This window comes from Grus americana, chromosome 25 (assembly GCF_028858705.1).
Source record: "Grus americana isolate bGruAme1 chromosome 25, bGruAme1.mat, whole genome shotgun sequence".
NCBI lineage: Eukaryota > Metazoa > Chordata > Aves > Gruiformes > Gruidae > Grus > Grus americana.
In genome coordinates this window covers 690514-717965 of record NC_072876.1, presented here as the reverse complement: position 1 = coordinate 717965, position 27452 = coordinate 690514, and the positions used below count along the sequence as shown (strand labels likewise).

The following is a 27452-nucleotide window of genomic DNA, read 5'->3' as shown; positions in this document are numbered from 1 at the left end:
ACTACCTCCAACTCCTGTCAGCCAGCTTGCCGCGGCCTGGCTTATGAGGAGCAAGGCAGTGCTGAGAAGACCCCAACACACATACTGGTCTCTGCAAACACGGTGTGGAGATGAAGGGCTAAGCTCCACACAGCCCCGGGCACTACTACATCCTGACAGCCTCACAAGAGGTAGAGCAGCAGCAAGCATTAAGGAAAATGGGACACACAGTGCTTGTGAAGAAGAGAAAACAGTCCTGGACGAGTCACAACCAGGGCACATGGCTCATAGGGAAACACGAGTAACAGCCGACGCATTCGGCAAGGTCAGGCACGGCTGCTGGCAAAGGGGGTGCAGAGTTTCCCAACTCCCCAACAGCTCTTTCTGGAGATCACCAGTGCAGGGTCCAAGCCCCACCCTGGAGCTGACAAGCTCGTGTCCAGCCAACATTAGGTAAGCGCATGAGGAATGCGACTTTCCTTCTGCTTGCTCAAGGAACAGCCCGTCTGCTGCAGCATCAGGGAGCCGGCAGCCTCAGCACAGGGACCGGAGCCACACGCCGACACCTGATGGGGTGTGAAGCCTTTGGCTCCAGGAAGGCACAACTCCGTGCTGCAGAAGTGACAAAGCCTGGTTTTTCTACTGACTCATGGCTTGAGGATCTTCAGCCATGGCTTCTCTGGTGCCTAACGAGGCTAACGCATTGTCTGGGTAGCAGCAGGATCTTTCTCTCCTCTACTCGCCTGTTTTTATCAGCTCTGGAAGGAGTTTATCGTCTTCTACCCCTCAAGGTCTGGCTGAAAGAAGCTGAATGGTGAAGGAAGGATGGAGATTGTTATTGGGAAGAAAGGAGGAACAGGCAGAGCTGTTGCATCAACTTTGTTTAGGGAACCAGGCTGAATCTGACAAAACATTTTCCAAAGTGTGTTGACTTTGCACTTAAAATGACACCTTCCACTGAGAAAGAGTGCGATAAAAAGGCTTAAATAACCCCTCAATGGCTGATGCGCAACATGAAAAGAAAATAAATCAGGAAAGGTGAAAAGGTGCATTAACACTTGTATTTAATTGCAAAACGTAAAAACTTTTTTATTCTTCTTACATACAAATCTCATTTATTTACACACTTTACAGGCTTTTTCCAAGTATTTACAAAGTTTGCAATATATTAAATTATGACCATCCATAAAATTCTGCATTAAGTGCATATTTACATTCTTTTTTTAATCCACCACTGAATTTATAGTGTTCAGCATTGAAACAGTCTTTATGCATATATAGCTTTACCTCCCAGCACCCCTGAGCCTTTACAACATGCCTCCCCTCCCCACGGACAAAGAGATAATGCTAAAAATAAATCACCTGTCATTTGTCTGAATCTCCAAAGCAAAGGGGAAGTCCAGCACTCCCTTGTTTAACTCAGCAGGACAGTAAATCTATCCTTTACAAGGAGGAGGTTCCTGAAGAGGAGAATATATAGTTCTACATAGAAAATTTACAAAGCAGAGAAAGTTTGGTTTGCAGGAAGGAAAAGCTCTTTGCACACCCACCGAAACGGCGCTCAGTTCTCTTGGGGAGCACAGGGCTAAACGGGGACCGCTGAGCCTGGGCAGATCCTGCAAACCTCACTTCCCCGGAGCAGCGTTCCTGATGTGGACACAGGGGTTTAAAGGCAGGAAGATCACCTTCCCAAGATGCTGGCGTTCATGTCTCTAATAACGAGATGCTCTCCTGCTCGTTGCCTCCTCTTGCTCCGGGTGTTCCCACGCTGCGTGCGGGACCTGCTGCTAGGAAGCCAGAGAGCCCAGCCACGAGAGAAGGGAGGTGCTTTGATCCAGCCCAGTAAAACCAGCTTCTCTGCCAGACCGTTACAGCAAGAGTACTAGCCGGAGAAGCTAAAGGCCCAAAGACTCCCTGGGAAATCTGACCCTAGAAAGCTTGCCAGGGTGTTGCAAAGGGAGTTTGAGGCTAGGATCTGTAGAGCCGCCTCAGGGGAATTTGTGTGCGCAATGCCAGTGGGGAGGGGAGGAAAAAACCCCACAAACCAACCTCAAACAAAAAAGAAGAAAGGAAAAAAACCCCCAATCAATAGAAACTGGCAGCTTGGCTCCCATAGGGGATGCTGATTTCCCAGTACTGAAGTAATTAATAATATTCCTTTCTCCTCTTTTCAGTTACCCTGAGTTCAGGGCTGACCGAGAACAATGGTCAATGACCCCTGCTTTTGGAAACCAGCTTTAAACCACAACCCTCCTGTCCTCTGGGACATCAAGTGAGCAGAAGTCCATCTCTCAGCTCACAGGCAAAGAGGTCTGAAGCACACATGTAGATTTTAAAACCCGGGACACATGCATTGACCCCTCTGAGCCAGGCAGGGTGGGGAGTGGGGGATTGTCCAGACCAGCACATGCGCTTGGATACGCACAAGTGCCAAAGTGAAGGCAGAGGTGAGGGAGACCCCGATGGGACACACGCCCTCTGCGACTCAGCCAATGCCGGCTGTTGCCACAATGCCTCAATAGGGGAGGAAATAGCCACATCCCCCTAGTTCAGCCTCAGCAGATCTCTAGGAGCCACCAGGCTCTCCAGGGGTGTCACAGCCAAAAGATGACCAAGGCTCACTTGCAACCATTCAGCCAGGGGTTCCTTTTGGCCATCCTAGTTTTGCCACTTCGGCCTCACCTCTGAGTTTTCCATCCCAGCTCCTTGCCAGTGTTGTGATGCGGCAGGCATTAGCACTACTCCTCTGGCAGCTGAAGACAGGAGCTGCTCTAGAAGCCGTGCTACAGACCGGGGCTCTGCACTCAACAGCGGCTAGGGCCAAAAATCGGCTCTTTATCAGCAGAATTGCCCTCCTGTTTTAGTTTAGCAGCTAATTCCTTACAGCTTTTGGAAAAGGAAGAGAAAATATACTAGAAGTTTAAAAACAAATGATGTAAACTCCAATGGGAGCAAGGTTGGGACATATGCAATGTATCGCCTAGACACAGATCTGGAAACCTATGCAGAGACCATAAAGTGCACTTGGAAAGCTGATCTGCAAACAGTCCAGATTCACCATCTTCTGTCCAACCAGCTGCAACTCTTTGAGGAGGGGAGAAGCATATGAGAGTACTTCTGCTACATAGGCACAAACCTGCCCTAGAGCCCCCCATTCCCCCCAGTATAAACAGCAACTGTAAATACATCCATTTTCTCTGCTTCTTCCCACAGGAGCCAGACGGCCACAATGGCTTAAGCGCGACTCTCAAAACACAGGCATTTCACAGACTCTTGAGAATTGTCTCCATAGCTCTTTTACAAGTTACATTCAAGGACACTTAGAAGGAACAGCATCACCAAGCCACCTGCAATCTCAGCAATCATGGGCCCAGCAGGTTCTCTCCCCGTGCATCTCTAACCAAATGCTTTACAGAAATGGATCAGGTACAAAACCAGTAAGAGGTGAAGTAACCTTGTCAGCCTTTGAATTTGACTTGAGAAGCTGTCAAAGTGTAAATAGCAACAGTCACTAACGAGGCCCTAATTCTGCCATCACCAAACTCCTGAATTTCCATGAGCTAAGACCCAGGCTTTAAGAGGAGGGAGAGGGGTGATATGTGTGTGTCTTGGCATGTACAAGATTGCATGCAGCGTCACAAGTGTAAAACACACCCCAAGCACTAACGATACTAACAGAAGTCTTATTAATCCAACTCCCTTTAATATTTTGCTACAAATTAAGATAGTCCTTTTCTGTCCCGAGAGTCAGGCTCTCCCCCTTTGGTTCTACTAGATCTGGTGCATGTCGGTCCAGCATCAAAGGCCATGTACACAGACTGGCATGGGTGCTGGGGTTGGTCTTACTCGTTTACAGGAGAAAAACAAGGGTTATGCATAGAAATGTTCGTAGCGTCAAGGCCTCAGACTAAATTCTTTGGAGCAGGAACTGTTCTCTGCCTTATCCTTGTACAGGAGGCCAGACGTGGTCATCCCACTTGGCAGCTTTTGTCAGACCCCAATAAGATTAGTACGATGTTTGCTCCCATTCTCCTGGTCTCGCTCAAAAATAAAGGCTGGATAGGCATTTTTCCAATCTGTCCTTTTACGCGTACCTAAAATATTTACAGAGGAAAAGGTTCTCGCTCTTGAGAACAGAGTTAACTTGCTTTCAAACAAAACCCCTCCCAATTCCATATTAACAAGTGTGAGAGTATGTCCTGAACCACAGCCCTGGCCTATGAGTTCAGCCTAACACATCTGTAAATGATCTTCAACGGCAGGATCAGACCCAAAGGATCAGACTTGGAAGGGATCGCAGCATCCGCAGCCTGCAAACACTGAAACCGAGCCTCTCTCAGGGCATTGGATAAAGCAGTGCTCAAGCAACAGGAAGCATGTGAAGGCAGCTTGGAAAGGACTCAGGAAAAACCAATGTTCATTTTGAAGACAGGGTTCCTGGTCTGGAAAGAGTCAATGCAAAAAAAAAAAAAGTGGCAGAGATGCTTTCAGGTGCTTCCATAGGTACCCTGGGCCACGAACGCAGGCAGCACCTCTCAAAACGAGGAGTACGTGAAAATGGTCATGCAGCCCCGGTGTGTCAGAGCCACAATCAGAAGATGAAAGTTGTACAGAGCTGCTCTGCACCCAGCCCCATCTCCATCCAGAACTACTGCACTCTCGGCACCATCACCTCTACAACTTGCATCGGTATTTTTGTAGGAAAAGAGGTGGAGGGAAAAAACCAAAAGCAGAGTTACTATTTGACTCAACCTGCTGAGAGAGAACCGCAAAAGAGTGATCACAAGACAAAGAAGAGGCCTGAACTTATTCTTTAGGTACAAGAATAATGCAGTGGGCGAGGGTCTCTGCCCCAGGCTGCCAGTCTCATCCCAGCCCTGGAGCATGGAGCTGAGATTGGCTTTGCAGGGCACACTACTGAGGCACACAGCTATCTGTGAGGGAAAGATGGGGTGGAGCTGGGACACATCACCAATTCATTCCCTTTATAGAGCCGGTCTGACAAGACAGGCTCAAAGCCTCCTCCTCAGGAGGAATGTACACAGAACATCACACACCCCCTCCACTCCCAAACCCCCCAGGAAGTTTCAGAATTTGCAAAGGACACAAGGTGAATCTCACCCTGAGGAATCCCTCTGTTTCTCCCGGAAAAAATCCTCTGCTGCAAACCCAGGGCTTACCTGAGGGGAAAGGGAAGGTCATAAATAGCTTGAGCTTCTCCCAAAATACATCTGAGGAAAGGCAAAGAATTACCTCAAGGGTCAGGAAAACAGTCATTTTTAAACACTGTAAACATGCAGGGTGGCAAAGCTGCCCACCCCAGTTGCCCCAGCTCTATCGCTTTCAAGACGTTGCCTTGGCTTCAAAGCTGAAAGTCTTCTTGTCCTGGAAACAGCTCTGTTTTCCCACCCCACTGTCCTTAGCTAGCAGCTCCATCACAAACAACCGCCGGCTCTGTCCCTTTGGCCATGAAGCTCATCGTCCAGTAATCTGCGCTGGCATAACCTTTGGAAGATGCAATGAAGAGGCCATATTAGATGAATCCATGCTTAGTGACTGCTCACATTTCCCGTGAAGCGATGGGGGTATGCAGAAGCTCTTTGGAAAGACACTGCCCTCAATAACACACTGGGTTTGTAATACCCGGCAGAGCACTGTGTCTTGTGTAGTCCTTGCTACCCAGTTTTAACACTGAGCATCTCATGGTATCCTGTTGTTTGTGTTCCAGGCCACAAACTCCCAATCCAGAACAATCACTCCTCTGCACTGCCCCAGGCACACACCAGTTTGGAGATGGTAATGGCACACACCACCTTCTCAGGGGTCAGACAGAAAAGCAGACTCCTGACTCCAAGGGACCTCCCAGACCCTGCATGCTACAGCACTGGTACTCACCCAAATCTCCAGCTTCCAGCTCCACCTTGAACATCTCACAGTGTCCTCTGCACTTATCCAGAGGTACAACAGTCAGGGTGAGCTGTCCACTTCCAACAGCAAAGAGGCTGTGCAAACTGTAGCTCTAGGATGAGAGGACAGTATTTCAAAAGCTTGCTAGCTTTTCTTGGGGCTGTCTGATCAAACAAGGCGCAAGTCACTGCCCTGCAGCAAGGTGAGACAGCGCAAGATACTAGTAGATCATAACTGAGTTCAGCTGCATGCAAGGGTCCTCCTCCCTCTTCTGTCCAAGGCAATGTAGGCCCTCCGCACCCACAAGGCCCGCAAGAAAACAAAGGAGGAAATCAGGCTAGAAGCCTGAAGCGTCACTATCTCCAGTGAAACATCTCCACGGCACGTATCTCAGAACGGGAGACTGACTGCCAGGAACAGCTCCTAAACTGCAACTCTTAAATGAGTTCTGCCCAGCCGTGCACGAAGACACTATCCCCTCACCCAGCTACAGAGCAAGGCCAGGACATAAACGTGAGCTGGGACACCGCACAGGCATCTCTAGCTGCAGAGGGATACAGGCGCAGTGTACCACCTGCACAAAACCAGACACAACTTCTGGGCGCTACGGCAACTTCGAGATGCCACATTACACAGGGATGGACAGAACTGATACAGCACTAAACGATTCTGTCAGGATTGTATCAGCTAAAAGCATCCTGCAAACCTCCAGAAGGCTTGGAGCTTCTGGAGGACAACTAGAACAGGTTGCCCAAAGAGGTTGTGGAGGCCCCATCCCTGGAAGTGTTTAAAGCCAGGTTGGATGGGGCTTTGGGCAACCTGAGCTAGTGAGGGTGTCCCTGCCCATGGCACATGGTTGGAACTAGATGATCTTTAAGGTCCCTTCCAACCCAACCCATTCTATGAACTCACAGACAGGGAGGTAATATCACTGGGATTAATTTCTCACCTTATTCCCCAAATCTGGATGGCGGATGAGGAAGCAGCTCTCCAAGGACACTGTCTTGGGGAAGGACAGCAAAGAGGAAGTAGGGAAAAATTCCTGTAGAATCCGAGTTTTATTCACAGATTTGTTCCTAAACAAAATGACCCATATTAAAGAAATATCACACAATGATAATGCTTGTATTTAAAAGGCTACTTCCAGATCAAAACTCTTCACAAATACTCATGCTTGATAAACCACCTGCTGATAGACTAGCCCCAGGAGCAAAATTCGACCTCTCAGCTTCTAAACCTGTGCTGCCTCATATCTTCCTCTTAGTACCTGCAGCTGAACCATGTAAACATGGAATAACCAGATCATCATCGATGCCTAAACTTTATTTCCCTCCCCTCTTCCCTTAAAAGGATCTGAGTCATTGATCTGATCCATTAATTGTAAAAGATGGAGAGAGGTGGCATTGTACACAACCATAACTGAAACCACAAGGCCAGGGAACGTAACTGGAAAAGGCAGGGTGGGGCTCGTTATTTTTACATCTCTGTCTAGTGGTTTGATATGATTAATACTTCTAATCATCCGTCTACCAGTGCTGTGGTTGAGAATTGTGGCAAGAAGATCCCATCTAAGCATTAGCCAAGGCAGAGACTCCACCAAGCCCTTCTCCAAGTCTGCTTGGACACTGCTCCTTTGCTTGTACAAATGCGTCAGGGAGCCTGCTCCACACCAGGTGGCACCTTCCCACCTTACTTCTTGCTCTTCTCCACGTGAAAAGGCACAGCTAACATACTGGGTAGCTCTGCAACCTTAAGAGAGCTCCGAATTGTTCAAATGTCTTGTAGTCACACTAAAGGCTTTAGCACAGTGAGCAGAGGGTAGGCTGTTTCTTCTGCATGAGACCAGCCAAACTGCAAGATCCCTTATCTTTCTGTTACTTCCCAGCAAAGTCACAGCACCTCTTCTCAGTCAGCACTAATGGTGCAGGATTTCCATTGAGCAGCAGTGATTAGAAATGTAAACCAGCTGTCTCAGGTGATCAGACCACAGTCCAGATGATTAACATACAGCCTGAAGAACAGGACAGAGCAGTCACTGGGATATTTTTGTCTTGTAAGGGCAGCAATATGTGAAGCCCCAGCCACAACACTCCATTTTTAGGGCAGAATTCTTCTCCTTTGATTAAATTAGTGCCAGCAGGCAGACAGAAGACTCTAGCCCACTCCTGTTCCCCTTCCCTCCAGTTTAAGTGCAACTTGCAAGCTCCTGGTAGTTCACATAGGCAAAAGCCTGGGCAGCCCTGCAGAAAGACATATACATCTATCACATGTTCTGTCTTTGACTCACCAGGGCAAGAAAAACGGGCAGCTCCACAGTTCAGCTGAATTTTCTTCTATTATAACCTCTGCCAGTTCTGGATCCTGGGACTGAAAATGCTTCAGTTCTTCATAGGAGAGATGCTGCCCTGTCTTAACCGACACAAAACAAAAGATAAAAGCTGTGCACCTGGGGTTGTTCTCCTCTCCTATCTCCATCCTGCCACAGAACATTTAAGAATGACAGTCAACTATATTGTTAAGTTTCCAACCACAATGATAATTAGTCAGAGGAACAACTTGCTAAGGATGCAGTGAGCTCCTCGCCCCCCAACATCTTTAAACTGGGGCTAAATGTGGTCTTAGATATATGTTCTACCTCAATCAGCACTTTGAGGTTGAAAATACCAGGCAGGGGTCTTTGGCTGGTGCTATTCAAGAGTTTGGACTAATCATCCAGCCTTACAAATCCATGCATTACCTTGATTAGAAAAGGCTGAGACCTTGGGAGCTTTTCTGATAGTTCTCTGAAGTCTGTCACTATCTGAAGGCTGTTCACAGCAGAACAGACTGTGCAGTTTGCGGGAAGCGTAGAAGTGTTCTGTCTGCAACCTGCTGCCCACCAGTCCTGGCATTCTTGGGAGGAAACAAGAGGAATATGTTTAATAAGACCAAAAATGAAATGGAAAGGAGACAGACTTGATGATAAACTCACTATCCCTAACATGAAACACTGAGATTTCTTATAGCTTCCAATGGCTGTAAGTTATTAAAAAAAAAAAAAAACAACCAAGCTTCACCAGGGCAGGGCACTCAGAACGTTTCCAGCACAAGCTGAAGATTTTGGAGATATGGCTCAGGGTTGTGAGAAATGGGAGAGCTTTATGGAAATTCCACTTCTCTGTATATACAAGGCAGACAGACTAACTCACCCTTTCATTATTAATAGAAGGACGGAAACCACCATATATAGTGCAATTAAATTGAAACAAGTCCACAAGCAAAAGAGCAACCCTGACACATTATCAAGGAGACACCCAGAAGACAAAAAAAAAAAAAAAAGAAATAGCCAGGTCAAAGAGAGTAACTTTAACATGGTTACCACTGGTGCCATGAACCCTGATAAGACATTCCTGAAGTCACTGCCCTCCCCTTTACCTCTGCATCAACTAGGAAAGACTTTGTCCGAGGCAAAGTTTGCCTGGTCTCTGATGTGCAGAAGCAGCTGGGGAATGTGGGATTTCACAAAGATGTGCTGCTGCTGTTTTCATTCATCCCATGCATTGATTGAAGATGAAATGGGGAGAAAAGTCTCAGCATGAGGAACCCCTGGACCACAGCTATATCTGTTTCAAATCCTAGAAATCATTGTTTCACCATAATCGGCTGAACTGGCCTACAATGAACACTGCAAACGTTTACATCTTTCAAAATTCAAATTTTATGGGAAACCATTAATTGATGCTTATATCCCACCTTCCTCGTCCAACTTAACAGCCCTCCCAGCACAAAAAAGTAAGTAAACATTATCAGAAGAGACCTGTTGCAGCACTGAATGAACAGAGTAAGAGCCGATAATGCTGAACACATCACGTATTTCTGTGCTAAAGGATCTGCAGGAGCAGCTGCCACACTAAAAGGACGCGGCTCTTAATTTCGCAGCAGCGACAGTAAACCCACTCGAACGCCTGATCTGTCAGGGTGGGTTAAGAAAAACCCAAGGCTCAGGACACACCTCATGCAAAACGTCCAGAGATCTGTCCTCACGACAGGCCCACCCGTCCCGTCTGGTGCCAGCACATGTCAAAACAGCTTGAGTCTGCTGGACATTGCTGCAGGCCACCCACTCAGGATGGGAAAGGGGAAAAGGAAGAGACAGTGAAACCTGTCTGAAAAACAAAGCTGGGAAACAAGGACGCATGGCAGCTTTTCAGGAGGAAAAAGAAAAACCCACAGGCAGCCTGCCTGTTACTGCCATCGTGGTTTCCAGCCACACTCATGCTCCTGTACACAGGTCATAATTGATGACCAGGACTTAATAGGAAAGCTCTTGTTTTATTTTCCCCTCTGACATCTGCAACAGACAACAAGGAATGTTATAGAGGATTTTGGTTCATTGGGACATAACAACAAGAAGCAGATTGGAATTAATTTTGCTTTTTTTCCCCCCTCTCTAAATATCTCCAGTCAACTCCCCAATGCTACATTTCCCACCCTACTGCTGGGATATGAACTGGAAGGGACCAGGACAGAATTCCTAGCCTTTCTGGAAGACATGTCTACACTGCTTTCAGGGAAAAGGGTAAAAAGGCAAAACAAAGTGTAAAATCCTTATTGCAAGAAGTCTCACTCCCATGAGAAACTGCTCCAACGTACTTTCCCTCCCTGCTCACAAGAGAAAAAAGAAAATCTTTGTTCCACTGCCTGTAGAAAGCTTCAATTTTACAACAACAAAAAAACTCAACTCACAAAAAACAGCTGGTCAGTGACAGGAAACAAAAGGCTGAAAGATCTCACCAGAGGAAGGGCAGTTGCCATGAAGAGAACGACAAAACTTAGCTCATGGTCTCTCATCATACAGGGAATAGCAATACTATAATTTCTTTCTGGGCAAAACTTAGAAACCTTATCCCACAGCATTAAGCACAGTTGTCCCAAAATTTTCTCTCTGGGCTCAGGGCAGCACCCCACATAACAGGATGCTAATCAGCTTGACAGTATAGAGCTTGATTCCTCTTTTGAGTTAGGCTGGGATATTTGCATTCTCAATTGCTTGATTCAGGAGGTTATTTCTTTTCCCGATGAATAACCCAAGCAGAGCACGGTTGAGACGCATTTCAAATGCCACAAGTGGGGTTGTGGGATTTTTTTTTTTTTGTAATTAATCTTTTAGATTTATTGTTGAGGGTGTTAGTCTGTGCACCAGCATGCGTGTGACTGGCATGACAAGTACGGGCAGCGAGAAGCGCCTGCCCTTCGCAGGGAGGGAGGGAGAAGAGACTGTACGCAGAGGAGAGGGCATGCAACTGCACACTGGGGACCGAAGCAGGATTTTTACCAAGGATGCTTATTCTTTCTTTTTCGATTACCCTCCCTGCATTCCTTTTACATTATCACCCTGCCCAGACACCCTGGGGGATTATTTTGGTTTAAGTCAAGCACACTGTCTGTGCTCACGCACAGTCTGCTTGCAGACTGAAAAGAAAGATGCACTCTTCATCCCAGTGCAGCCATCACGTGCAACCGTCACACGATGGTCCCATCCACTTGCATTCAAATGTTAAAGGGCTGGGCGTGTGCAATTATCCCTGTGGAGTTTGAGTGCAGGAAAGCAGCTGTAGTATTGACACGTACAACTATCCATTACGCGACAGAAGCGCACGCCAGTCCCAACTAACCTTCATGCTTGCGCTTTCTCACCCATCTTTGAGGGCCAGCCTTTCGTTTGTTAAGCAGAACTGCAGCTCCCCATCGGTCATACCCACCTAATACTTGCTTTTTTTGCTTTATTAGCTCTCCAGAACAAGAGCTGTCTTCTCCTCTGTGTCAGGATAGCTCCTAACAGAGCCAGGGCTGGGGACTTCCAGCTGCTAACAGCAAAGAGGACGAGATAGCAACTCTTTCCTTAAAATGCATCTATGATTAATGCTAGAAGGAGTTTATGACTGTACTTTCCACTATGCAGAAAAATAATTTTCAATTTACAATCAATTTAAAATGAGTACCCCGCCCTTCTTGGCCATTTTCACAGAGAATCTCCCAAGTTTTTTGGCTGTCCCCAGAACTAGAGAGGGGTGTGTGCGCACAACCCCAGAGATGCTGGGTGTGGACAATCAGATTGGAAGCTGAGAGGTTACTGAGAAGACCTGGCACTGCTTCTATCCGTTCCAGTGAAGCAATAAAACTTAAGGCAACTTGCCCACATCAATCTGAGAGCAGGACCTCAGCAACAGCCCTGGTCTCTTTAGGCACCATACAGAGGGCGAAATACCAGTCTGCCACCACAGCAGATTCAAAGGGAAGCCCTGTAGCAGGGGGACCTTTTGCTCCAAGACACACACAGAGCCAAGGGCTGCTCCTGACCCTAAATACATGTTGAAAACGTAAAACCTCCTGCACGTAGAACTGCAGGTGCTGAGGCAGCTTGCTGGCTCCCCACCAAGCTGGTTTGCTCCCCGGCACTCAGGATATAAAGATGAAGAAGTTTCCAGCAGGCAAGTGACAGCTACATCTGCACAGGAAAGAAAGTCTGGTCCAGAGGAAGGGAGACTCCCCAGGACTTCACAGTTCCCCCAGGTTCTTCTGTCCTTACCTTTTTGCTACCATCACCCATAACTAGAAGCAAGGTCCCCAGAGAGCTGTCTAATGCACTGAGCAGCTCCACAATCTGCAAAGGTTGGTTCCAAATCCCCAATTCCTCTTTCTGAGGCTGAAGCTATTCCCCAGTCTCACCACATACCTCACTAGGGACCAGCAACTGGTGCTAGGAGTAGTCAAGCAACTTCAGCAAGCCTAGGATGAACTCAGGGCTCTCAAGAAAGACCAGGCCGTGGGCTGAATATTCACAAGATATTTCTCTGTCCTTTCTTGTAGGTCCATTGTACAAGCCTGGCTGTTCCATTAACACCCACAACACTTTTGGACTGTCCCTCACAGGATTCACCATATCATCAAGAACTACAAAAATACTTGTAATCAGGATAGGGGAATAGGTAAACCTCAGGGGTCTCAAAAAGCAGAGCAGCTCTACATTGGCCAGTTCAAATGTAAGCTCAGGATGGGGGTGAACTCAGCCGGGCCTGATCCAGTGACTCATTTACGGCATTGCACTGACAGCCACAACCCTGTTCCTACGTCCTAGATCCAACGAGAACATGCTGATCTCTGCTTCTACAATCCCCCCACAGCTGCACATTTCTAAAAGTTGGGGAATTTTTCAAGGTGGATCTGAAGAGACCCTTCAAATAAAGGGATTAAGAACTCAGCCTACCCTCTGCTGCCTGCAACCATACCTTCCCCTTGGCCAAAGGGCCCCTTTACAGATGTGCATCTGACTGCCCATAGAATACCCACCTCCTCCATTAATTGTCATAGCAAAAGCCCAACTACCAGCTGATTCCTATGGCTGACACAGGGCAGAGCTTGTCAAGAGACATTCAGTCCCACCTGTAAGATTCCCAGTGATGAAGGGCCACCGAGATTCTCAGTGCTCTGACATCCAATTACTATCGCCACACAAGGGCTGCAGCTCTCTCTCCAGTTGGAAGTATCTAGCTTCCAGATGCTGGAATTTACAGTGCTGTTTTCCATTATTTTAAGGACAGGGATTTGCAAGGTCTAGCCATTAACCTTAAAGTGAAGTTGCAGCTCATAACCTACTATTATTGCTTTGACAGCCAAAGAATAAACAGGCCAGGTTGTTCTTGCTCCTAAGATACGACTAGTCACTTGCCACATTAGGACCACTGCAGACTTACAGATACTATACTCCTCAAATAGTTTGTGACAGCTATGTCACTGCAGCAGGATATACTCTATGCTTATCACCACATCCCCTTTCCCAGACTTTCTATAAAGATAAATCGGCATTTTAAAAACTCAAAGCAATTTGGACATCAATTCATGATCAAACTCTATGACGTGGGTAAATCTCATCATTCTTACATTACAGATATAGAAATTAAGAGCTCTGTAATTACTGTGTGACACAGTTCAGAGGAGACACTGACAGCACTTGGACCAAAAGCAATGTTTCCCAAGCTCCACCTTGCTGAAATTTATCACTAGGCTAAAAATTAATTTGATCATTTAAAATGTCACATCAAAGTCAGGCTAAACTGATGAGTTCTTGAGTAAGTCAGACAGGAATCATAAGGAGTACTTATTAATTACAGTGTGGAAGTCCTGATTAAGGAATGCATCACAGTGGGGTTTTAAATATATACAACAGTGTCCCTGTTCAGCACAAGATCCTCACCTCTTCCTCATACTGAACTTTTTTGTAGCTCTGAGTATACTGAATGTATTTATGCCAGGAGAAGAAAGTACCTCCCAGTTTGGTTCATAGCATTTTTAGGAACAGCTAGCAGCAAAATAACAGCTACAAACAAACTATCAAGAAACCCTTATTTTTGTTCTGGGTAAAAAGTCGACAGCTTGAAGAACTGCTCATTCATTTCACTAATGGGTAACGGCTGGTGAAACAACCGAAGCATGATTAGTCAATCTCTACCAAAGCACAAAAATGATTTTGATCCAACGAGACATTGTGAAATCAAGTCTGCTCAGCCTAGCCGAAGAGGAACTCACAGTCCACTGGGGCAAAAGAGCATTATTTCCAGGAGAAATCTGCACCTACCAATCTAGAAAACTGAAGGCAGGGACCAAGCTGTCAGGAAAACCTCCAAAATCCACTGCAGCCTGCACCTCTGGTTATGCACTCTAAAAGACAGCTTGTGCTGCTCTGGCAGCATCTGCACGAGCAATCCAGCTTGGAGGAACAGCATGCTTTTGAAGCAAATCCCTCCCAGGTGCTGCCACTTGCCCGACGGTGGCTTGAGCCTGTAAAAGGTTCGACACGTCTGTGTCACTAGTGCAAACAAGGCTCTGCTAGGCCGCTAAATGCCTCTACAACAGGCTGTGCATAGCACAATCACTCTTTCCAGGGAGGCAAATCCAAAGTGAGAATTCACTTGCTCTGCAAATCAGGAAACAAAAAATTCTGGAGGCATCAAAATACAGAAGCAAAAGGAAGAGTTTTTCATGTTCTGGATTACCACAATGAGTTAGGAGTTAGTTTACTGTCAGCAAATCCAAATAAACAGTCCACTGGCTGAACGGAGGCCAAAGTAAAGCAGTATATGAAAACAGCTTGGCACCACCCTGCACTGTGGAGTCAGCCTTTCCCCCCCCCACCCTTTGAATGGGCCAACACACGTCTGTTGGTCACTCTCAGGTTAGAATATAAAAGGGTTGTTTACGCACACACACAAAAAAGATCAGATAAACTGTCAGCTGTATGGGGATGGAAGGGAGCCCTGCACAGTGCTGCAACCCACATCAGGCTCACACACACCTCAAAATCCTTCAGCCCCCAGAGAAGGTGTATGAGAATATGCATAAACACAAAAGCAAACCAGCTTGACTTTGCTCAGGGAAAAAAAAATAAGTAAGATCCCTTGTGAGCAAGAGAAGACCACGCTGAAGGCAGCACGAAGTTAGAAACCAGACCCTGCTTTACCTCCCAAGCAGCCTTGTTGCACAACCTTTTCATTCAGAGCAGGACCATGTTCCTTGGGCTCATGTATCACTGAGCCCAGCAGGTCAGATGCAGCAAGGGCTGCAAAACCCACGGGGAAAGGCTAGCTGAATACCTGGGTGCTTAGCCCACATTAAGCTTGGGAAGCATAAAGTCCACCCTTGTGTAAGAAAGGTGAGCTGGATGCTCCCCTTTTCTGCAGAGCTGTGCCAAGGATAAACACACTTCAGGGCTACAGTAAGAGGGGATGAGATGACTGTGAGAAGCAGAGAGAAACGTGGCTGCAGCTGGCCCATCGCAGGCTGCCCGCAAAGGGTTAAGATCAGAAAGAAGCCAGGGCCTGGCCAGGCACCAAGGCAAGCCTCCAGCTAAATTGAAGGTGGCCAGCCCAGAGGCAGAGGCTGCTGTCCTCTCCCAGTAACCCAGCCCGCTGTGACCCATCCCCACAAATAGCTCTTGGAGGCACCCAGCAGGCCCCTGGATGTGACAGGGACAGGCCATTTTCAAGGTGTTGCTTAAAGGCAGCTCCTCCAGCAGGGTTCCTCTCTCTAAAGGATTATTTAACACAGTCTTCTCTGAGCTGGGGGTAACTTAAACAGGATCCCTTTTCCAACACTGAGCTACATGTGGTCTTCCGTCTGATTTTAAAGGTGCTGAGCAGCTACTGATCCACTTGATTTTGAACTGCGTAGGATATACGCGGTCAGAACCAGATCTCATTATTAGAGGCAAAGTTGGATCTTCCTTGAGGTCATTACAATCCCCTGTTATCAGCACAATGTGCAAATTGTCACGTTGTTGGACGAGAGCCTGTTTGCCACTGACCGACCCGCTCTGCTGAGCTTTTGAGCTGCAAGGACTGAACTTACCACGGGCAGACACACAAGTTAATATAAGAGCAACTTAACGCTCTGTTCATCACATTGTTGCTCTGTGTGGCTGGCAGGGAACAGTTATCAAGGAGCTGACATCAAAATTTACATTTAGATATTAACAAAGCTATAAGGATGTCACACAGTTGTGAAGGGAGAACCACTGAAGAACAGAGTGACCACCATTGTGGGTTTAAAACTTAGAAAATCCCTTTTCATTTAGCTCCAATTACTACAGACTTTGAGAGTTCATTATATTACTTCCTAATGCTTGCAGGGGAGAGAGGGAAGTACTCGTACCCCTACTGTGCCCAGAGAACTGAAACACAGAGGGAATGGCTTATCCATCCCAGCCTATGTCAGAGAAGAGATGAGTTAACCCACATGCCCACCCAAAATCCACTGTGTTCCTTATAGCAAGTAGAGCCCAGAGGTCTGCAAACCCACCGCCTCCCTGGGGTGTACGTGAAACATTGATCTACCCAGCCAGCAGCCGCACGCTGTGGCAATGAGAGTCGTTTCCCCCAGCCCGGAGCAGGCAGCATGACCCCGCATTGGGATTTTCACAAGCTCTGCGTAAACATGAGCTCAGGAAAAGCAAATGCGAACCACATTTCCGCAGAACTTTTCCCCAACTGAAGGGACCTTGGTTCCTAGCCCTCGGAAAACAGCTGAAAAAGAGGCGTGGATGCCAAACCCAAGGGTCTAAGAGTCAGCTTTGAAGAAACAAAGGGTGGGAACATTAGCTTTAATATGGAAATTGATCCGGGGGAGAAAGCAGGCAAGCAACAGAGCAGAGACAGGCAAAAAGGAAATTTACTTTGGACCTAATCCTACAAACTTAACGCAAGAGACCCCTCTGTGGACATGCTCCTCACCTCGGCCACTCAAAGGTCCACCCACAGCCACCAACAGACAGGCAGCCCTTTGTCATCCACAGCACGGCTTGTGGGGTGGAAGGGATGTGGATGAAGGTAGGTCACCCTGTGCTAGAGGGAGAAGGGAGCAGTTTCCTCCCAAAGCCTCACCACCACTCCAACCTGGGGCTCTAGCTCTCAGGGGAAACCCAGCATCTGAGCTCCCCTTGTTCTGCCACACAAACCTGGCTGGTCAGCCCACATCTACCAGGGGACTGTGCTCCAACCTGCAATCCCGGAGACAGGAAAGCTGCCCCAAGCCCACGACTCCCTGAGCAGGCTCAGGAGGGACAGCACGGCCGCAGACCGCAGCCCCACGCAGGCACGCTGCCCCTGCCTGCCCAGACGCTTCAGGCCTGGAGGAAGCGAAACGGACAACCCACGCGCCCACGCACGTCACAGCCGGGCTTTGTCCGCACCACACTGGGCCGCGTGGCTGGGGGAAGTCTGCCAGCACTGCTGGTGGGCCAAGGCAGCCTCCAAACTGCTAACAGGTGGCTTCCAACAACACCAGCCTGAGCTGGATTTGAACTGGTGCCTGAGCACAGAAAGCTCCAAGTTTCATCCTCAGCCCCCTCAAAATTTTCATCTATCAGGATCTACATAGAGGGGGAAAAAAAAAAAAAAAAAAAAGAGGAGTCTATACATCGAGTCCCTTCATTAGCGGTTTTCTCTGCTGCTCAGGCTCTTTACACAGTGCCTTCTCCTTTTCAAGCGTGCACCAGAGAACGTGAGACCTGCTTGCAAGACCTCCTGGCCTTATACTCACATCAACAAACAGGACGGCAAGATGTAGCTGTACCCCTTCCCTTCAGCAGGCCACAAGACCAAAATTAAGGGCAAAACATTACATCATGCACAAGGCAGGGCTGAAAGAGAGCTCGGGAGACCACTCAGCCCCACGCCATGAAACTCCCTCTTCCAGATCCCTGCCAGATGGCTTTACCATGGTCCATTCAGCAGCAAGCCATGAAGTTGACACCAGTGTCACTAGGACAGCCCCGATGGCCGCGGCTGCCCGTCGGGAAGCCAGGACACAAGGGATTCCCGCAGGAACTCAGCCAACGTTTAGGCTAGGTGCTGCACTCTCCCATTCAGATAGCTGGGGTCTAGTCTGGTTCCTTTTGCTGAGGCAGTATCCAAGTTAGCCTGGCCATCCCTAGCGAATCTGTTAATTGGGACATGTAGTTTCCACCACAACCTAATACTGTTGGAAAGAGGGGGAACTGCCTCAATCCCCTCTGGACCTCCCCTTCTTTCCCCAGAGCTGGCTTGCTGCCCACCCTATTGCTCATCACTTCAGAAGATTTCCAGGACTCATGGAGGCATGGGGGATTTTATATGCATTTAAACAACCACCTCACATCCTCCTCCTCCATCCATCCTTCCCTTTTCCCCTGCTCTTTTGGATGTTTCCCCAATCTCCTCCCCATTCAGCTGGTTTTCCCATCAGTATCCCAGACTTGCTCCTGCTCTTATTTATCTTCACAGCAAGATGCTCATGCTTTCAGGCCCTAGTCCTATAAACCTTCTGCTGTGCCAAGGAACCTCCCTGGGCTCTCCCCATCCAAAGGCGCCCTGCAGCATCTGAAGGAAGAACCTGTCAACTTTCTGAACAAAATTTCACTGAACAAATACAAGCATTGAAGTTCCTGTTGGTTTCCTTCTCCATACAGAAGCAGGGGGTTGTTCACTGGTGTCCACGCTGAAAGGCAGGCTACTAATGCCAAGTGGTTATCAGAGCCATCTCCTCGCCTTTGTTTTTTCCTCCCTGCGAGAGATCCCAGTGTTTAAGGAAGGAGACAACAATGGGGGATACCCCGTCCCACCCATACCAACCTGAATCAACAGAAATCCCACGTGTCAGCGGAAGACAGGGAGACACACAGAGAAAATGCAGAATGGCGCTGGCATTTCAGGGAGTCCTTTTTAGCTATGGCAGGAAGGTCAGAGCCAGGACAGACAACTCCAACACAATGAGCTGCTGAAGCTAAATATAAACCCGTTGAGGGCATGGATACAGGAGTTTGTTTTTACAGTGAGCCGACAGATGATCAACATTGTGCCACATCCCTGCTCAAAATAATTCACAGCTTTATCATTACTGACAGTCTTTGTTTTTTATCAAAGAGGCAGAGCCCATGCTTACACCCATTTGCCAGTCTAAGTCAGTGGAAACGATTAACTGGGAATGAGAAATACTCAAACTTTTCCATTTCTATTATGCCAGTCTAGGAAAAACCATTACATTCCTCTCCCGGGATGGGGTCACCTCATTAGGGAGCCACTTATCTAGCTTCCTCACTCACACACACACACACACACATTACCCTTAATGTTACATTAACTGCTATAAACATGGTAGCTCTTAAGTACACAGTCCTTTCCCAATACGCCACTTGTCAAAAACTACTTTTCCTTAAACCTGGGTCACATGTTGAGGTTTCTACACTTTGCTCACAGATATCAAGATTTGGTTGACAAACTGTTTTTGCCTGCTTACTCAGAAAAAATAAAAAAGGTGATGTTTACCCAGCATAGTTATCTCAGTATGATTCTCAGAACTGCAGAGATTTTGAGAGGAAGGGGAACTCTTGTGGAAGAAAAAACCTGAGGTGTTAAAAGCAAGGAAAAGAGAACGTGCAAGAACAAAATTATGTAATTACAGATAAAATATGCTTCAGCCCCAATGAATGGAAGGGAAAGTGCCCTAGCTAAAATTCAGGATGCTGTTTTTAAGTACAGTGGTAGGAAAAGAGACAACCATGGTGCCATGCCAATAACACATTTGTTATTTGGTGCCCAGGGAGACACTCAAATGATTCACATGGCTGGTATTTAACTTGCTATTTCTTGCTAGGCTTATGTTACAGCAGAGAAATAATTTCCTTACTCTCGAGCATGTACTTCTTGGCAATAGGCAGAGAGAGCAGCCGGATGTGACTGATGAGGGAGCCCCAGGCATGGGCTCGAGAGAGCGGAGCTTCAGGCGGCAGCGGGCTGTATGGCTGGAACACGAAGTAAACAGTCAGCAAGACCAACCCCAGCGTGAGCAGGCCCTGCGAGAGAAAACAGGCACATAATTAATTATACTGCAGTGAGCTGACGCATCTTCAGACCAGGACACACCTTCTGGCTGGTATCAAAGGGCTGTGGCTGTGCGCTCTAAGATGAACACTCAAATTTTTGCTGTGGCTCCTTATTCAACTGCAATGCTATTTATTATACAGAGTTGTAACTCAGTTTTACTGTTAGGGCTGTCCAAGGATGAAATTTAGCAGCCTTCAAACCCAAGCCACACAACTCTGTTCATGTATTTTAGCACTGCAAATAATCCAGCACCAGAGCAGCGAGGGTTATCTACAGATAGTTCCGATTCCTCCCACCTAATCAAATAAAAGCTTGCACTTCTGCCATACCTCTTACCCAAGGTTTTCAAGGCTTTTTGCAAACATCCATCAAGCCTTGAAACACTTTGGCAGAGTTGGCACCAGCTCCCTCCTCCATACCAGAATCCCAAATAAGCCTTAAAGAGATGACATGACGCATTTCTTCCCCTGCCCAAAGTCAAAGTGAATCAACAGCAAAAACAAGAACAGAAGCTGAAAGTTCAAATTTCTAGTTTCCTGTTCTCCTGCCACATTTTACAGCTTTTTATAGGACATGAGGAAGACAGCTTGATTTTTTTTCTAAATAGAAGCCATTGTGATGATTTTATAAAGATGACACTAAAATACAACTGAATATTACGCCAGTGGGAAGTTTTTCATCCTTGTAGCAAACACCTCGAACCTACCTAACAATAGCATCCTTTGCAAAACTTTTTACAGTGCCTTTTAGTTAAGGGTCTCAAAATATTTTTCTAGCATCAAGCGTCATGGCAACAGGTTTATTTTATAGATTAGAAGGAGAATAAAGACAGGTAGACGCTCGTGACAGGGTCAGAAACAGAACCTGGATCTCTTCATTATTCAACTCTGAACTTTAAGGACCTCCTTCCTTCCTCACTTTTCCACTGAGGGTGCTGACACTGGGAATCTTTGCCTGAAGAATCAGTCCAAGTCTCATTCTTTAATAATTTAAGGAGAGAAAGGTGTTGACATGTTAAACTTTCAACACACATGAGCAATTTCAAATCTCAGTCAGCTGTCTTCTGTTTTGAAACCAGCTCATGGGACAAAGGAAGGAAGCTATGCTTCACAGCTTTTTAAATAAAGAAACTCAGAAAAATTCATCAAGAAAATACAATGGGAAATAAAAGGCTCAGGTGCAAAAGGAGAACCCTGACCCTCAAACGGTCCGTGCATGCACAAGACACCTTACCTTGTAGAGAACCACTAAGATAGGGTACCGGGGAGGTCCCCTTTGGGGTTCATTTCTTTCCAAGAGCTGCTTGATGAATTTCTCAATGGCTTTTTCAGACATCCCACACTGGTGGCCAGTCTGCCTCACTAGATCAATCGTCTCCGATAGCTTGTCATAAATGCTGAGCTCATTGGCCGAAAGCTCCATGGCCTCCAATGAAAAATCCCTGCGGAGAGATTCAGTACGTTAACAGAAAACACACTCCCCCCCGTACAGCTCAACACCAGCATATGCAGAGAGATCACAGGAACATCACAACGTCTAGGCGAGAAGGAAGGCTTCTCCGGAGCAAACCTGTTTGCAGCCAAAGGCAAAACATTTAGCTGCAGTCCTAATAGTCTCTGCTGATTCAGTATCTCCCCAGGGACTAAAAGGAGCCGTGAAATCTCCTGACAAGAGAAGAACCGGCCGAGATTCACAGCTTATGTAAATGAACAAAGCTTCCCAGAAATCAATGAAACTCCACTTATTCATGCAGTCCAAATGAATCCATCCCATAAAGCAATTGCTTACCAAGTACAAGAGCCAGCAATACAAAGCTGATCATCACACACAGTAGCCAAGCTAAGCTCTCCTGCACTATAATTTTAGTCACTTATTTTAACGTGGATTTGTTTTTGTTAAATCCCCTGTCAGCAATAAGAACATGACAGAGAAATAAGCAATATGTGTGGGGCAAAGTTCAACAGTTTACAATTTGTTTAAATTTTCGCAACCTAATGTCCAGGCCAACTGATTATTGAGTAACAGTAATGTGATAGCAGCATGCTCTGCAGGCAACAAAAGCTCCTACGTTCCTCTGAAAGTTTGCCTGCAGGTCACTGGTATGCAGAAATGCCACAGAACTAAATACCGCAGCAAAAATTGCATTGTGAACTTGAGACAGAGACAAAATGGCATTTGACAGCAAATTATTTCCCACCGTGAAATTTCAACAGGGAAGCTTGTAAGAACACACCTATGAGCGACCAACATTAAGATGCCCAAAAAAAAGAGAAATGCATTCCTCTACCACTCCCCCTGCCTGCCACAAAGGCAGAGCCTTGCGATACCGAGAGCAGCAGATGGGCTGAAGAAAAGATGCAAAGAAATTGCTGGACAAGCTAATAGCTGCCAACGTGAGCATCCCATTGTTAAAGAGACATTTAGCCTCAGAAAAACACTGCTGGGGAAAAGAGAGCACGTGTGAGGTCTTGCTTTGCTTGTTTCTGAGCTGGAAAAACTCTAACCTGGATCAAACTGGGACAAGTGAAACTCTTTCCGGAGAGAGACAGTTTAGTGATGCATTGCCCTGAAAGCGCAGACTGAGGACCATCATAAAAACACAAGAAGCACAATCAATACACCCAGCAGAAAATGGAAATCAGGCCTCTGTCCCCCTTTCGCTCCAAGTACCGCCTGACACCAGGAACCAGCTGGTGAATCCTCTGTGCTGCTTCACCCAGTTCACAACCTCACTCTGCAAAGTCTGTCGCTGTACTGCAAGAATTGTACAACTATTTACACAGGTCTGCTCTGCACACACCTCACAGCACAGCCTGCATTTTAAAAGCACAGATCTGTTTTGCTCACTTAAGAACAAACTGACAAGTACTGTGTAACTCATTCTGGCTGCTCCCACAGGACAAATCAGCCATAAATGTATGTATATATGTATGCATATATCAAGAAATAATATTCTCTTGTTAGGCAACCAAACTTGAAATCCGATTTGCTTTTAAAGAACTGGCAGACAGCTCTCCCCCTAAACTACAGGCTTCTACAAGAAGTCAGAACTCAAAAAATGGCATTTTTAATATCTTTTTTTCTGAAACTACACCTAGCATTGCAGAAAAAAAACCCCCACTCTTCAACAGGACTACCAGCTTCAGCAATTGCTTCTCTACCCCCAGGACTGACTCCCCATTCTGCTCCTGCACATTCATTTATGTGGTCACATGGTGAATCAGATCAGGAAAATTATCTGGCTGAAAAATAACCCCTATTTGTTTGGTCAGCAGCTGCCTAAGCTTCCAAGTGGAGCAGTTAATGTCAGATGTTATATTAACATTAGTGTCAAATATCTAGCCACAGCCTTAGAAACACCACAAGAGTAAAATGCCAAATTAAAACCTAACCCCCAGCATGCAACGAGAACATGCTGCACTACATTGCCAGGTTAATTAGCTCCTGGCCCTGTTCTACTGCCATTCCTTGCATTCCATACAAATATTTGTCCCAGATCTTACCACCTGAGCAGCCTCATGGGCTGGCAAAGCTGCCCCAAAGCATGTTTGATCAATAATGTCTCATTATGAATCATAAGCCCTCCAAGGCTGGGACATCTTCTCATCTGTAAACCACCTGGCATGCACTTGGCTTTATAAAAACAATACATTGCTTTACTAACTCTTTCATTTATGTAATACCCCAATTCATATAACAAGCAAGAGCCAGCACATCTGCAGGATATTAAATGCCTTTTTTTCCCCCCCAGCTTTCCTGATTATTCTAGTTGCCTTGATGCTGCAACTGATGCGCCAAATGGTCTGAAAGGTTATCTAGCTTCCTCTGGCTCCCGTGTGCCAAAGCTTTCACCTGTGAAGCTCTCCCACGCTGAATTCCAGCGGATTCAGCCAGCTTCCCCTGCTTGCAGGATTTGCCTGGAACCACTTAAAAAAATCCCTACAGAAATGCTCTCAAACACGGTGATTTCCTCCTTTCCAAACAGCAGAAGCATCCAACTATGATAAAATAACGAGATACATCCCAGTTCTCTCCCTTCTGCATTTGTATTCAACACCTTTGTAGACAATCCCTGCAAGTCACAGACATTAAAAACCCAACGCAGCTCCCTGACAAACTCAAGAGTAACTAACCCACTTCCTCGGCTAGGAAATAAGGCATTACGCTCCCACATTGTTTTGAGAACAGAAGTAGTCTTAAAAACCTAGTAACAATCCCTTATTTCCCTTCCTATCACCACAATACAACCAACAAAATAATAAGAACAGACTACCATACCCACTTTGCTGTCACACGCACATACTGAACGAGTCCTATCCTTTGGCCACAGCAACCCCTCAGACACAGGCCTTTTAAACCCAGGCGTTACTGCTATTTTTTTTTTTTTTTTTAAATGAACTTCACCACCTCGGGAGGAATAAACAGCTCTCTCTGCAAACATAAATAGCGATGGTTCTCGGCCTGAAGGGTTTCCACCCAGTCCTACCCGCAAACCCGATGCACGGCGGGTGTTTGGGGCCAGGCTGCAGAACGCTCAATGTTTAGAGAGAAACGCTGGCGGAGGAGTCTTTAAAAGGGAAAAGCTTGCTTGTCTTGCTGGTGAACCTGAAACAGCGATATAAATAAAAATACAGTCTCGTCTGCTTTAACACGGTTTATCTGCCTCCCTCGGCCCTGCTCGGGGGGTGGGGGGTCGGGTCTCAGCCCTGGGCTAAAAATCCTCCGGAGAGCGGCCTGCACCCCACCACCGGCCCACGGCATCGCCCTTATTTACATCTGAGGCAGAGGAGCTCCTACCAGGACTAATTTTTTTTATATATAAATCAATAAATTGAAGCAGAAAACAGCCCCCACCCCCACAGCTGGGCGCCTGGCGAGGGCCTCGCTCAGGCCCGGGCAGCCCCGCCAGGCCCGGGGAGCCCCGCCAGGCCCGTGCCCGCCGTGAGGGGCCGAGGCCCGGCCCGCCCCGGTGCTCCGGGTCCCCTCCGACCCCCGCCCCGTTCCCCCCTCAACCGCCCCCGGCCTCACCCCGGCACCGCCCGGCGGCTGCCCCGCTCCGCCGCCCGGCTCCGGGCTCCTCCCGCCCGCGATGGAGGCGGGACGCGGGGGGCCGAGGGGCCGGGCCGGGCCCTCCCGTCGCTTCCTGCTTCCGCCATGGCCCGGCCCAGCCACGGCTCGGGCGTCCCTGCACCCGGGACACTTCCCGGTGGCCCTAAGCCCTCCCCCCCGGTGGCCCTAAGACCCCCCAACACCCACCGGAGCCGCGAGTTCCCCTGAGACTCCCAGCACCCATTTGAGCCCAGAACACAGAGACACCCCCCCTAGTCCATGAATACCCCCCAGCACCCTCAGACCCCACTCCAGCAACGCTAAGACTACCACTCCCCCCCGACACCCACCTGAGCCCGTGCACACTTTGGGACACCCCCAGCACCTTCCTGACTTCCCCATTACCCACAGACACCCCCCCCAACAACTTCCTGAGCCCCCAGCACCCTCAGACCCCCACCAGCACCATAAGACCTCCCATCCAGCACCCACCTCAACCCCCAGCACCCTCAGACATCCCCCCCGCACCTGCCTGAGCCCACAGCACCCGAGACCCCCCCAGCACCTTAAGACCTCCCATCCAGCACCCACCTCAACCCCCAGCACCCTCAGACATCCCCCCTGCACCTGCCTGAGCCCACAGCACCCCTGAGACCCCCCCAGCACCTCTTAGAATCCACAGCAGCCCCAAATCCTTTGATAGCCAGATCCCACAGCATCCATGAGACGCTTCTCCACCCCCAAGCACCCCCTAAGTCCCCATCACAGCCCCAGCATTCCCCCACAGCACCCACCCATCACCCCCTCCAGCAGCCCCCCCAGACCCCATAGCCGCTGAGCTGCATTCATGCTCCCCACCAAGACCCATCCAGTGAACCCCACTTACCCCCAGCCCCATGGGGACACATGCCAGTTCCCGCAGCTCGAGTGACAAGCAGTGACCATGCATGGGGTGTTAACTCCCTAAAAAGGGTGAGAAAGCCCTAAAAAGCATGGGGAAAGCTTCCTGGAGTAAAGGGCTAGGAGATGAAGCAAGCAAAGGTCCCCAGAGCTGCTCCCGGCATGAAAAGCTCTGAGGAAAGCAGGAGCAAGGGGTTCCAGGCACAGGCTTCGGTCCTTAATTGCAATTAAATGCCTTCTCAGAGTCAGCTGTTGGTTGTAGCTGTGGTGGTGTTTTGGTGTCTCTCTGGTCCCTTTTCAGCCTTGTTTAAGTTCTCAGCCTCAACAACTTCCTGGAGCAATGAATTCTGCAGTTTAATTAAACATTGTGAGAAAAAGTACTTCCTCTTCTCAGGTTTGAATTTCCTGCCCTGTCAATCCCAGCACACGAAGCGGGGTGGTCTCTGCGTCCCGATTTTACTGTCTTTTGAGGGGAATAGGGTGAAATTCTGGAGGATGCTGCTGGGCAAGACCCGAGACCCAGTGGCTGGGGCACGGAAAGCTCTGGCCGATGATTTGTTCCCACTTGTCAGGAGCTCGTCCGGGTTCTCTGCTTTCAAGGTGGATGCATCAAAGCAAGACGGTGGTAAATGCCTGCTGACTTTGGGCTGGTATCTGAGATCTTCTGCAATCTTGGCTTGGCTGGGGCAACTCCTCTAATTCTCATGGAACGCCTTGAGGAATTACAAACAGCTCGAAGGGAAACAACTTGATTAAAAAAAAAAAAATTCCTGTGGTCCAAACAAATATGCATTTCCCTGTTGCTATTAATATCTCGGACCTTGATCTTCCTCCAAATACTCCTGCATGCGTTTAACAGCTTGCAAATGAGCCATCCCTTTGATTCTGGAGTGGGAACGTTTGCTGGAATCATGAATTATTAAAGGTGAAAGATGCTTTCAAATGCAACACGCTCATTTCCAACACGTTTTATTGCCTTCCTGGCGTTTCTCTCAACCTGACAATGAAAAATTCATTTCTAAGTTTGGAGGGGAGGTGTGGAATGGAGTAACGCTTGTTTTATCAACACCTTTGGGCACAAACTCAATCCTTTTTTTCTTCGGCATGATTTCGAGTGGAATAAGACAGACGTTTCTTTCTGTCTGCTCTTCTGGGAAGCCTTTTCTTGTGCAGATCTCTCTTCTGGGCCCTGTTCAAGCTCCCTGGTCTTTGCAGCAGCAATAT

At 47.7% G+C, this 27452-nt stretch overlaps 1 protein-coding gene across 6 annotated transcripts; it reads right to left on the bottom strand.

Moving 5' to 3' along the window:
* Nucleotides 1–1026: 1026 nt before the first annotated feature.
* On the bottom strand, nucleotides 1027–26845 carry C25H6orf89 (chromosome 25 C6orf89 homolog). 6 transcript variants are annotated; one of them, XM_054803738.1, is made up of 9 exons: nucleotides 25308–25377; nucleotides 24766–24884; nucleotides 21513–21720; nucleotides 20083–20248; nucleotides 8624–8778; nucleotides 8174–8295; nucleotides 6836–6962; nucleotides 5875–5998; nucleotides 1027–5484 (listed from the first exon to the last, which is right to left on the bottom strand). In XM_054803738.1, the coding sequence occupies exons 3-9, from the start codon at nucleotides 21699–21701 to the stop codon at nucleotides 5399–5401; spliced, it is 969 nt and encodes a 322-aa protein (XP_054659713.1). In that variant the 5' UTR covers nucleotides 21702–21720; nucleotides 24766–24884; nucleotides 25308–25377; the 3' UTR covers nucleotides 1027–5398. The 6 variants fall into 6 exon arrangements, with proteins under 6 accessions (XP_054659713.1, XP_054659710.1, XP_054659711.1 ...); XM_054803735.1 differs by lacking the exons at nucleotides 24766–24884; nucleotides 25308–25377 and adding an exon at nucleotides 26215–26838; XM_054803736.1 differs by lacking the exon at nucleotides 24766–24884 and having other exon boundaries at nucleotides 25308–25386.
* Between the last annotated feature and the right edge of the window lie 607 nt (nucleotides 26846–27452).

Coding starts and splice junctions, on each gene's coding strand:
- C25H6orf89 (XM_054803735.1), bottom strand. CDS start 26,273: ATGGTCACTGCTTGTCACTCGAGCTGCGGGAACTGGCATGTGTCCCCA. Junction 20,249..21,512: donor TCTTAGTGGTTCTCTACAAG/GTAAGGTGTCTT, acceptor TTTCTCTCGCAG/GGCCTGCTCACGCTGGGGTT. Junction 5,999..6,835: donor ATCCAGATTTGGGGAATAAG/GTGAGAAATTAA, acceptor CTCTCATCCTAG/AGCTACAGTTTGCACAGCCT.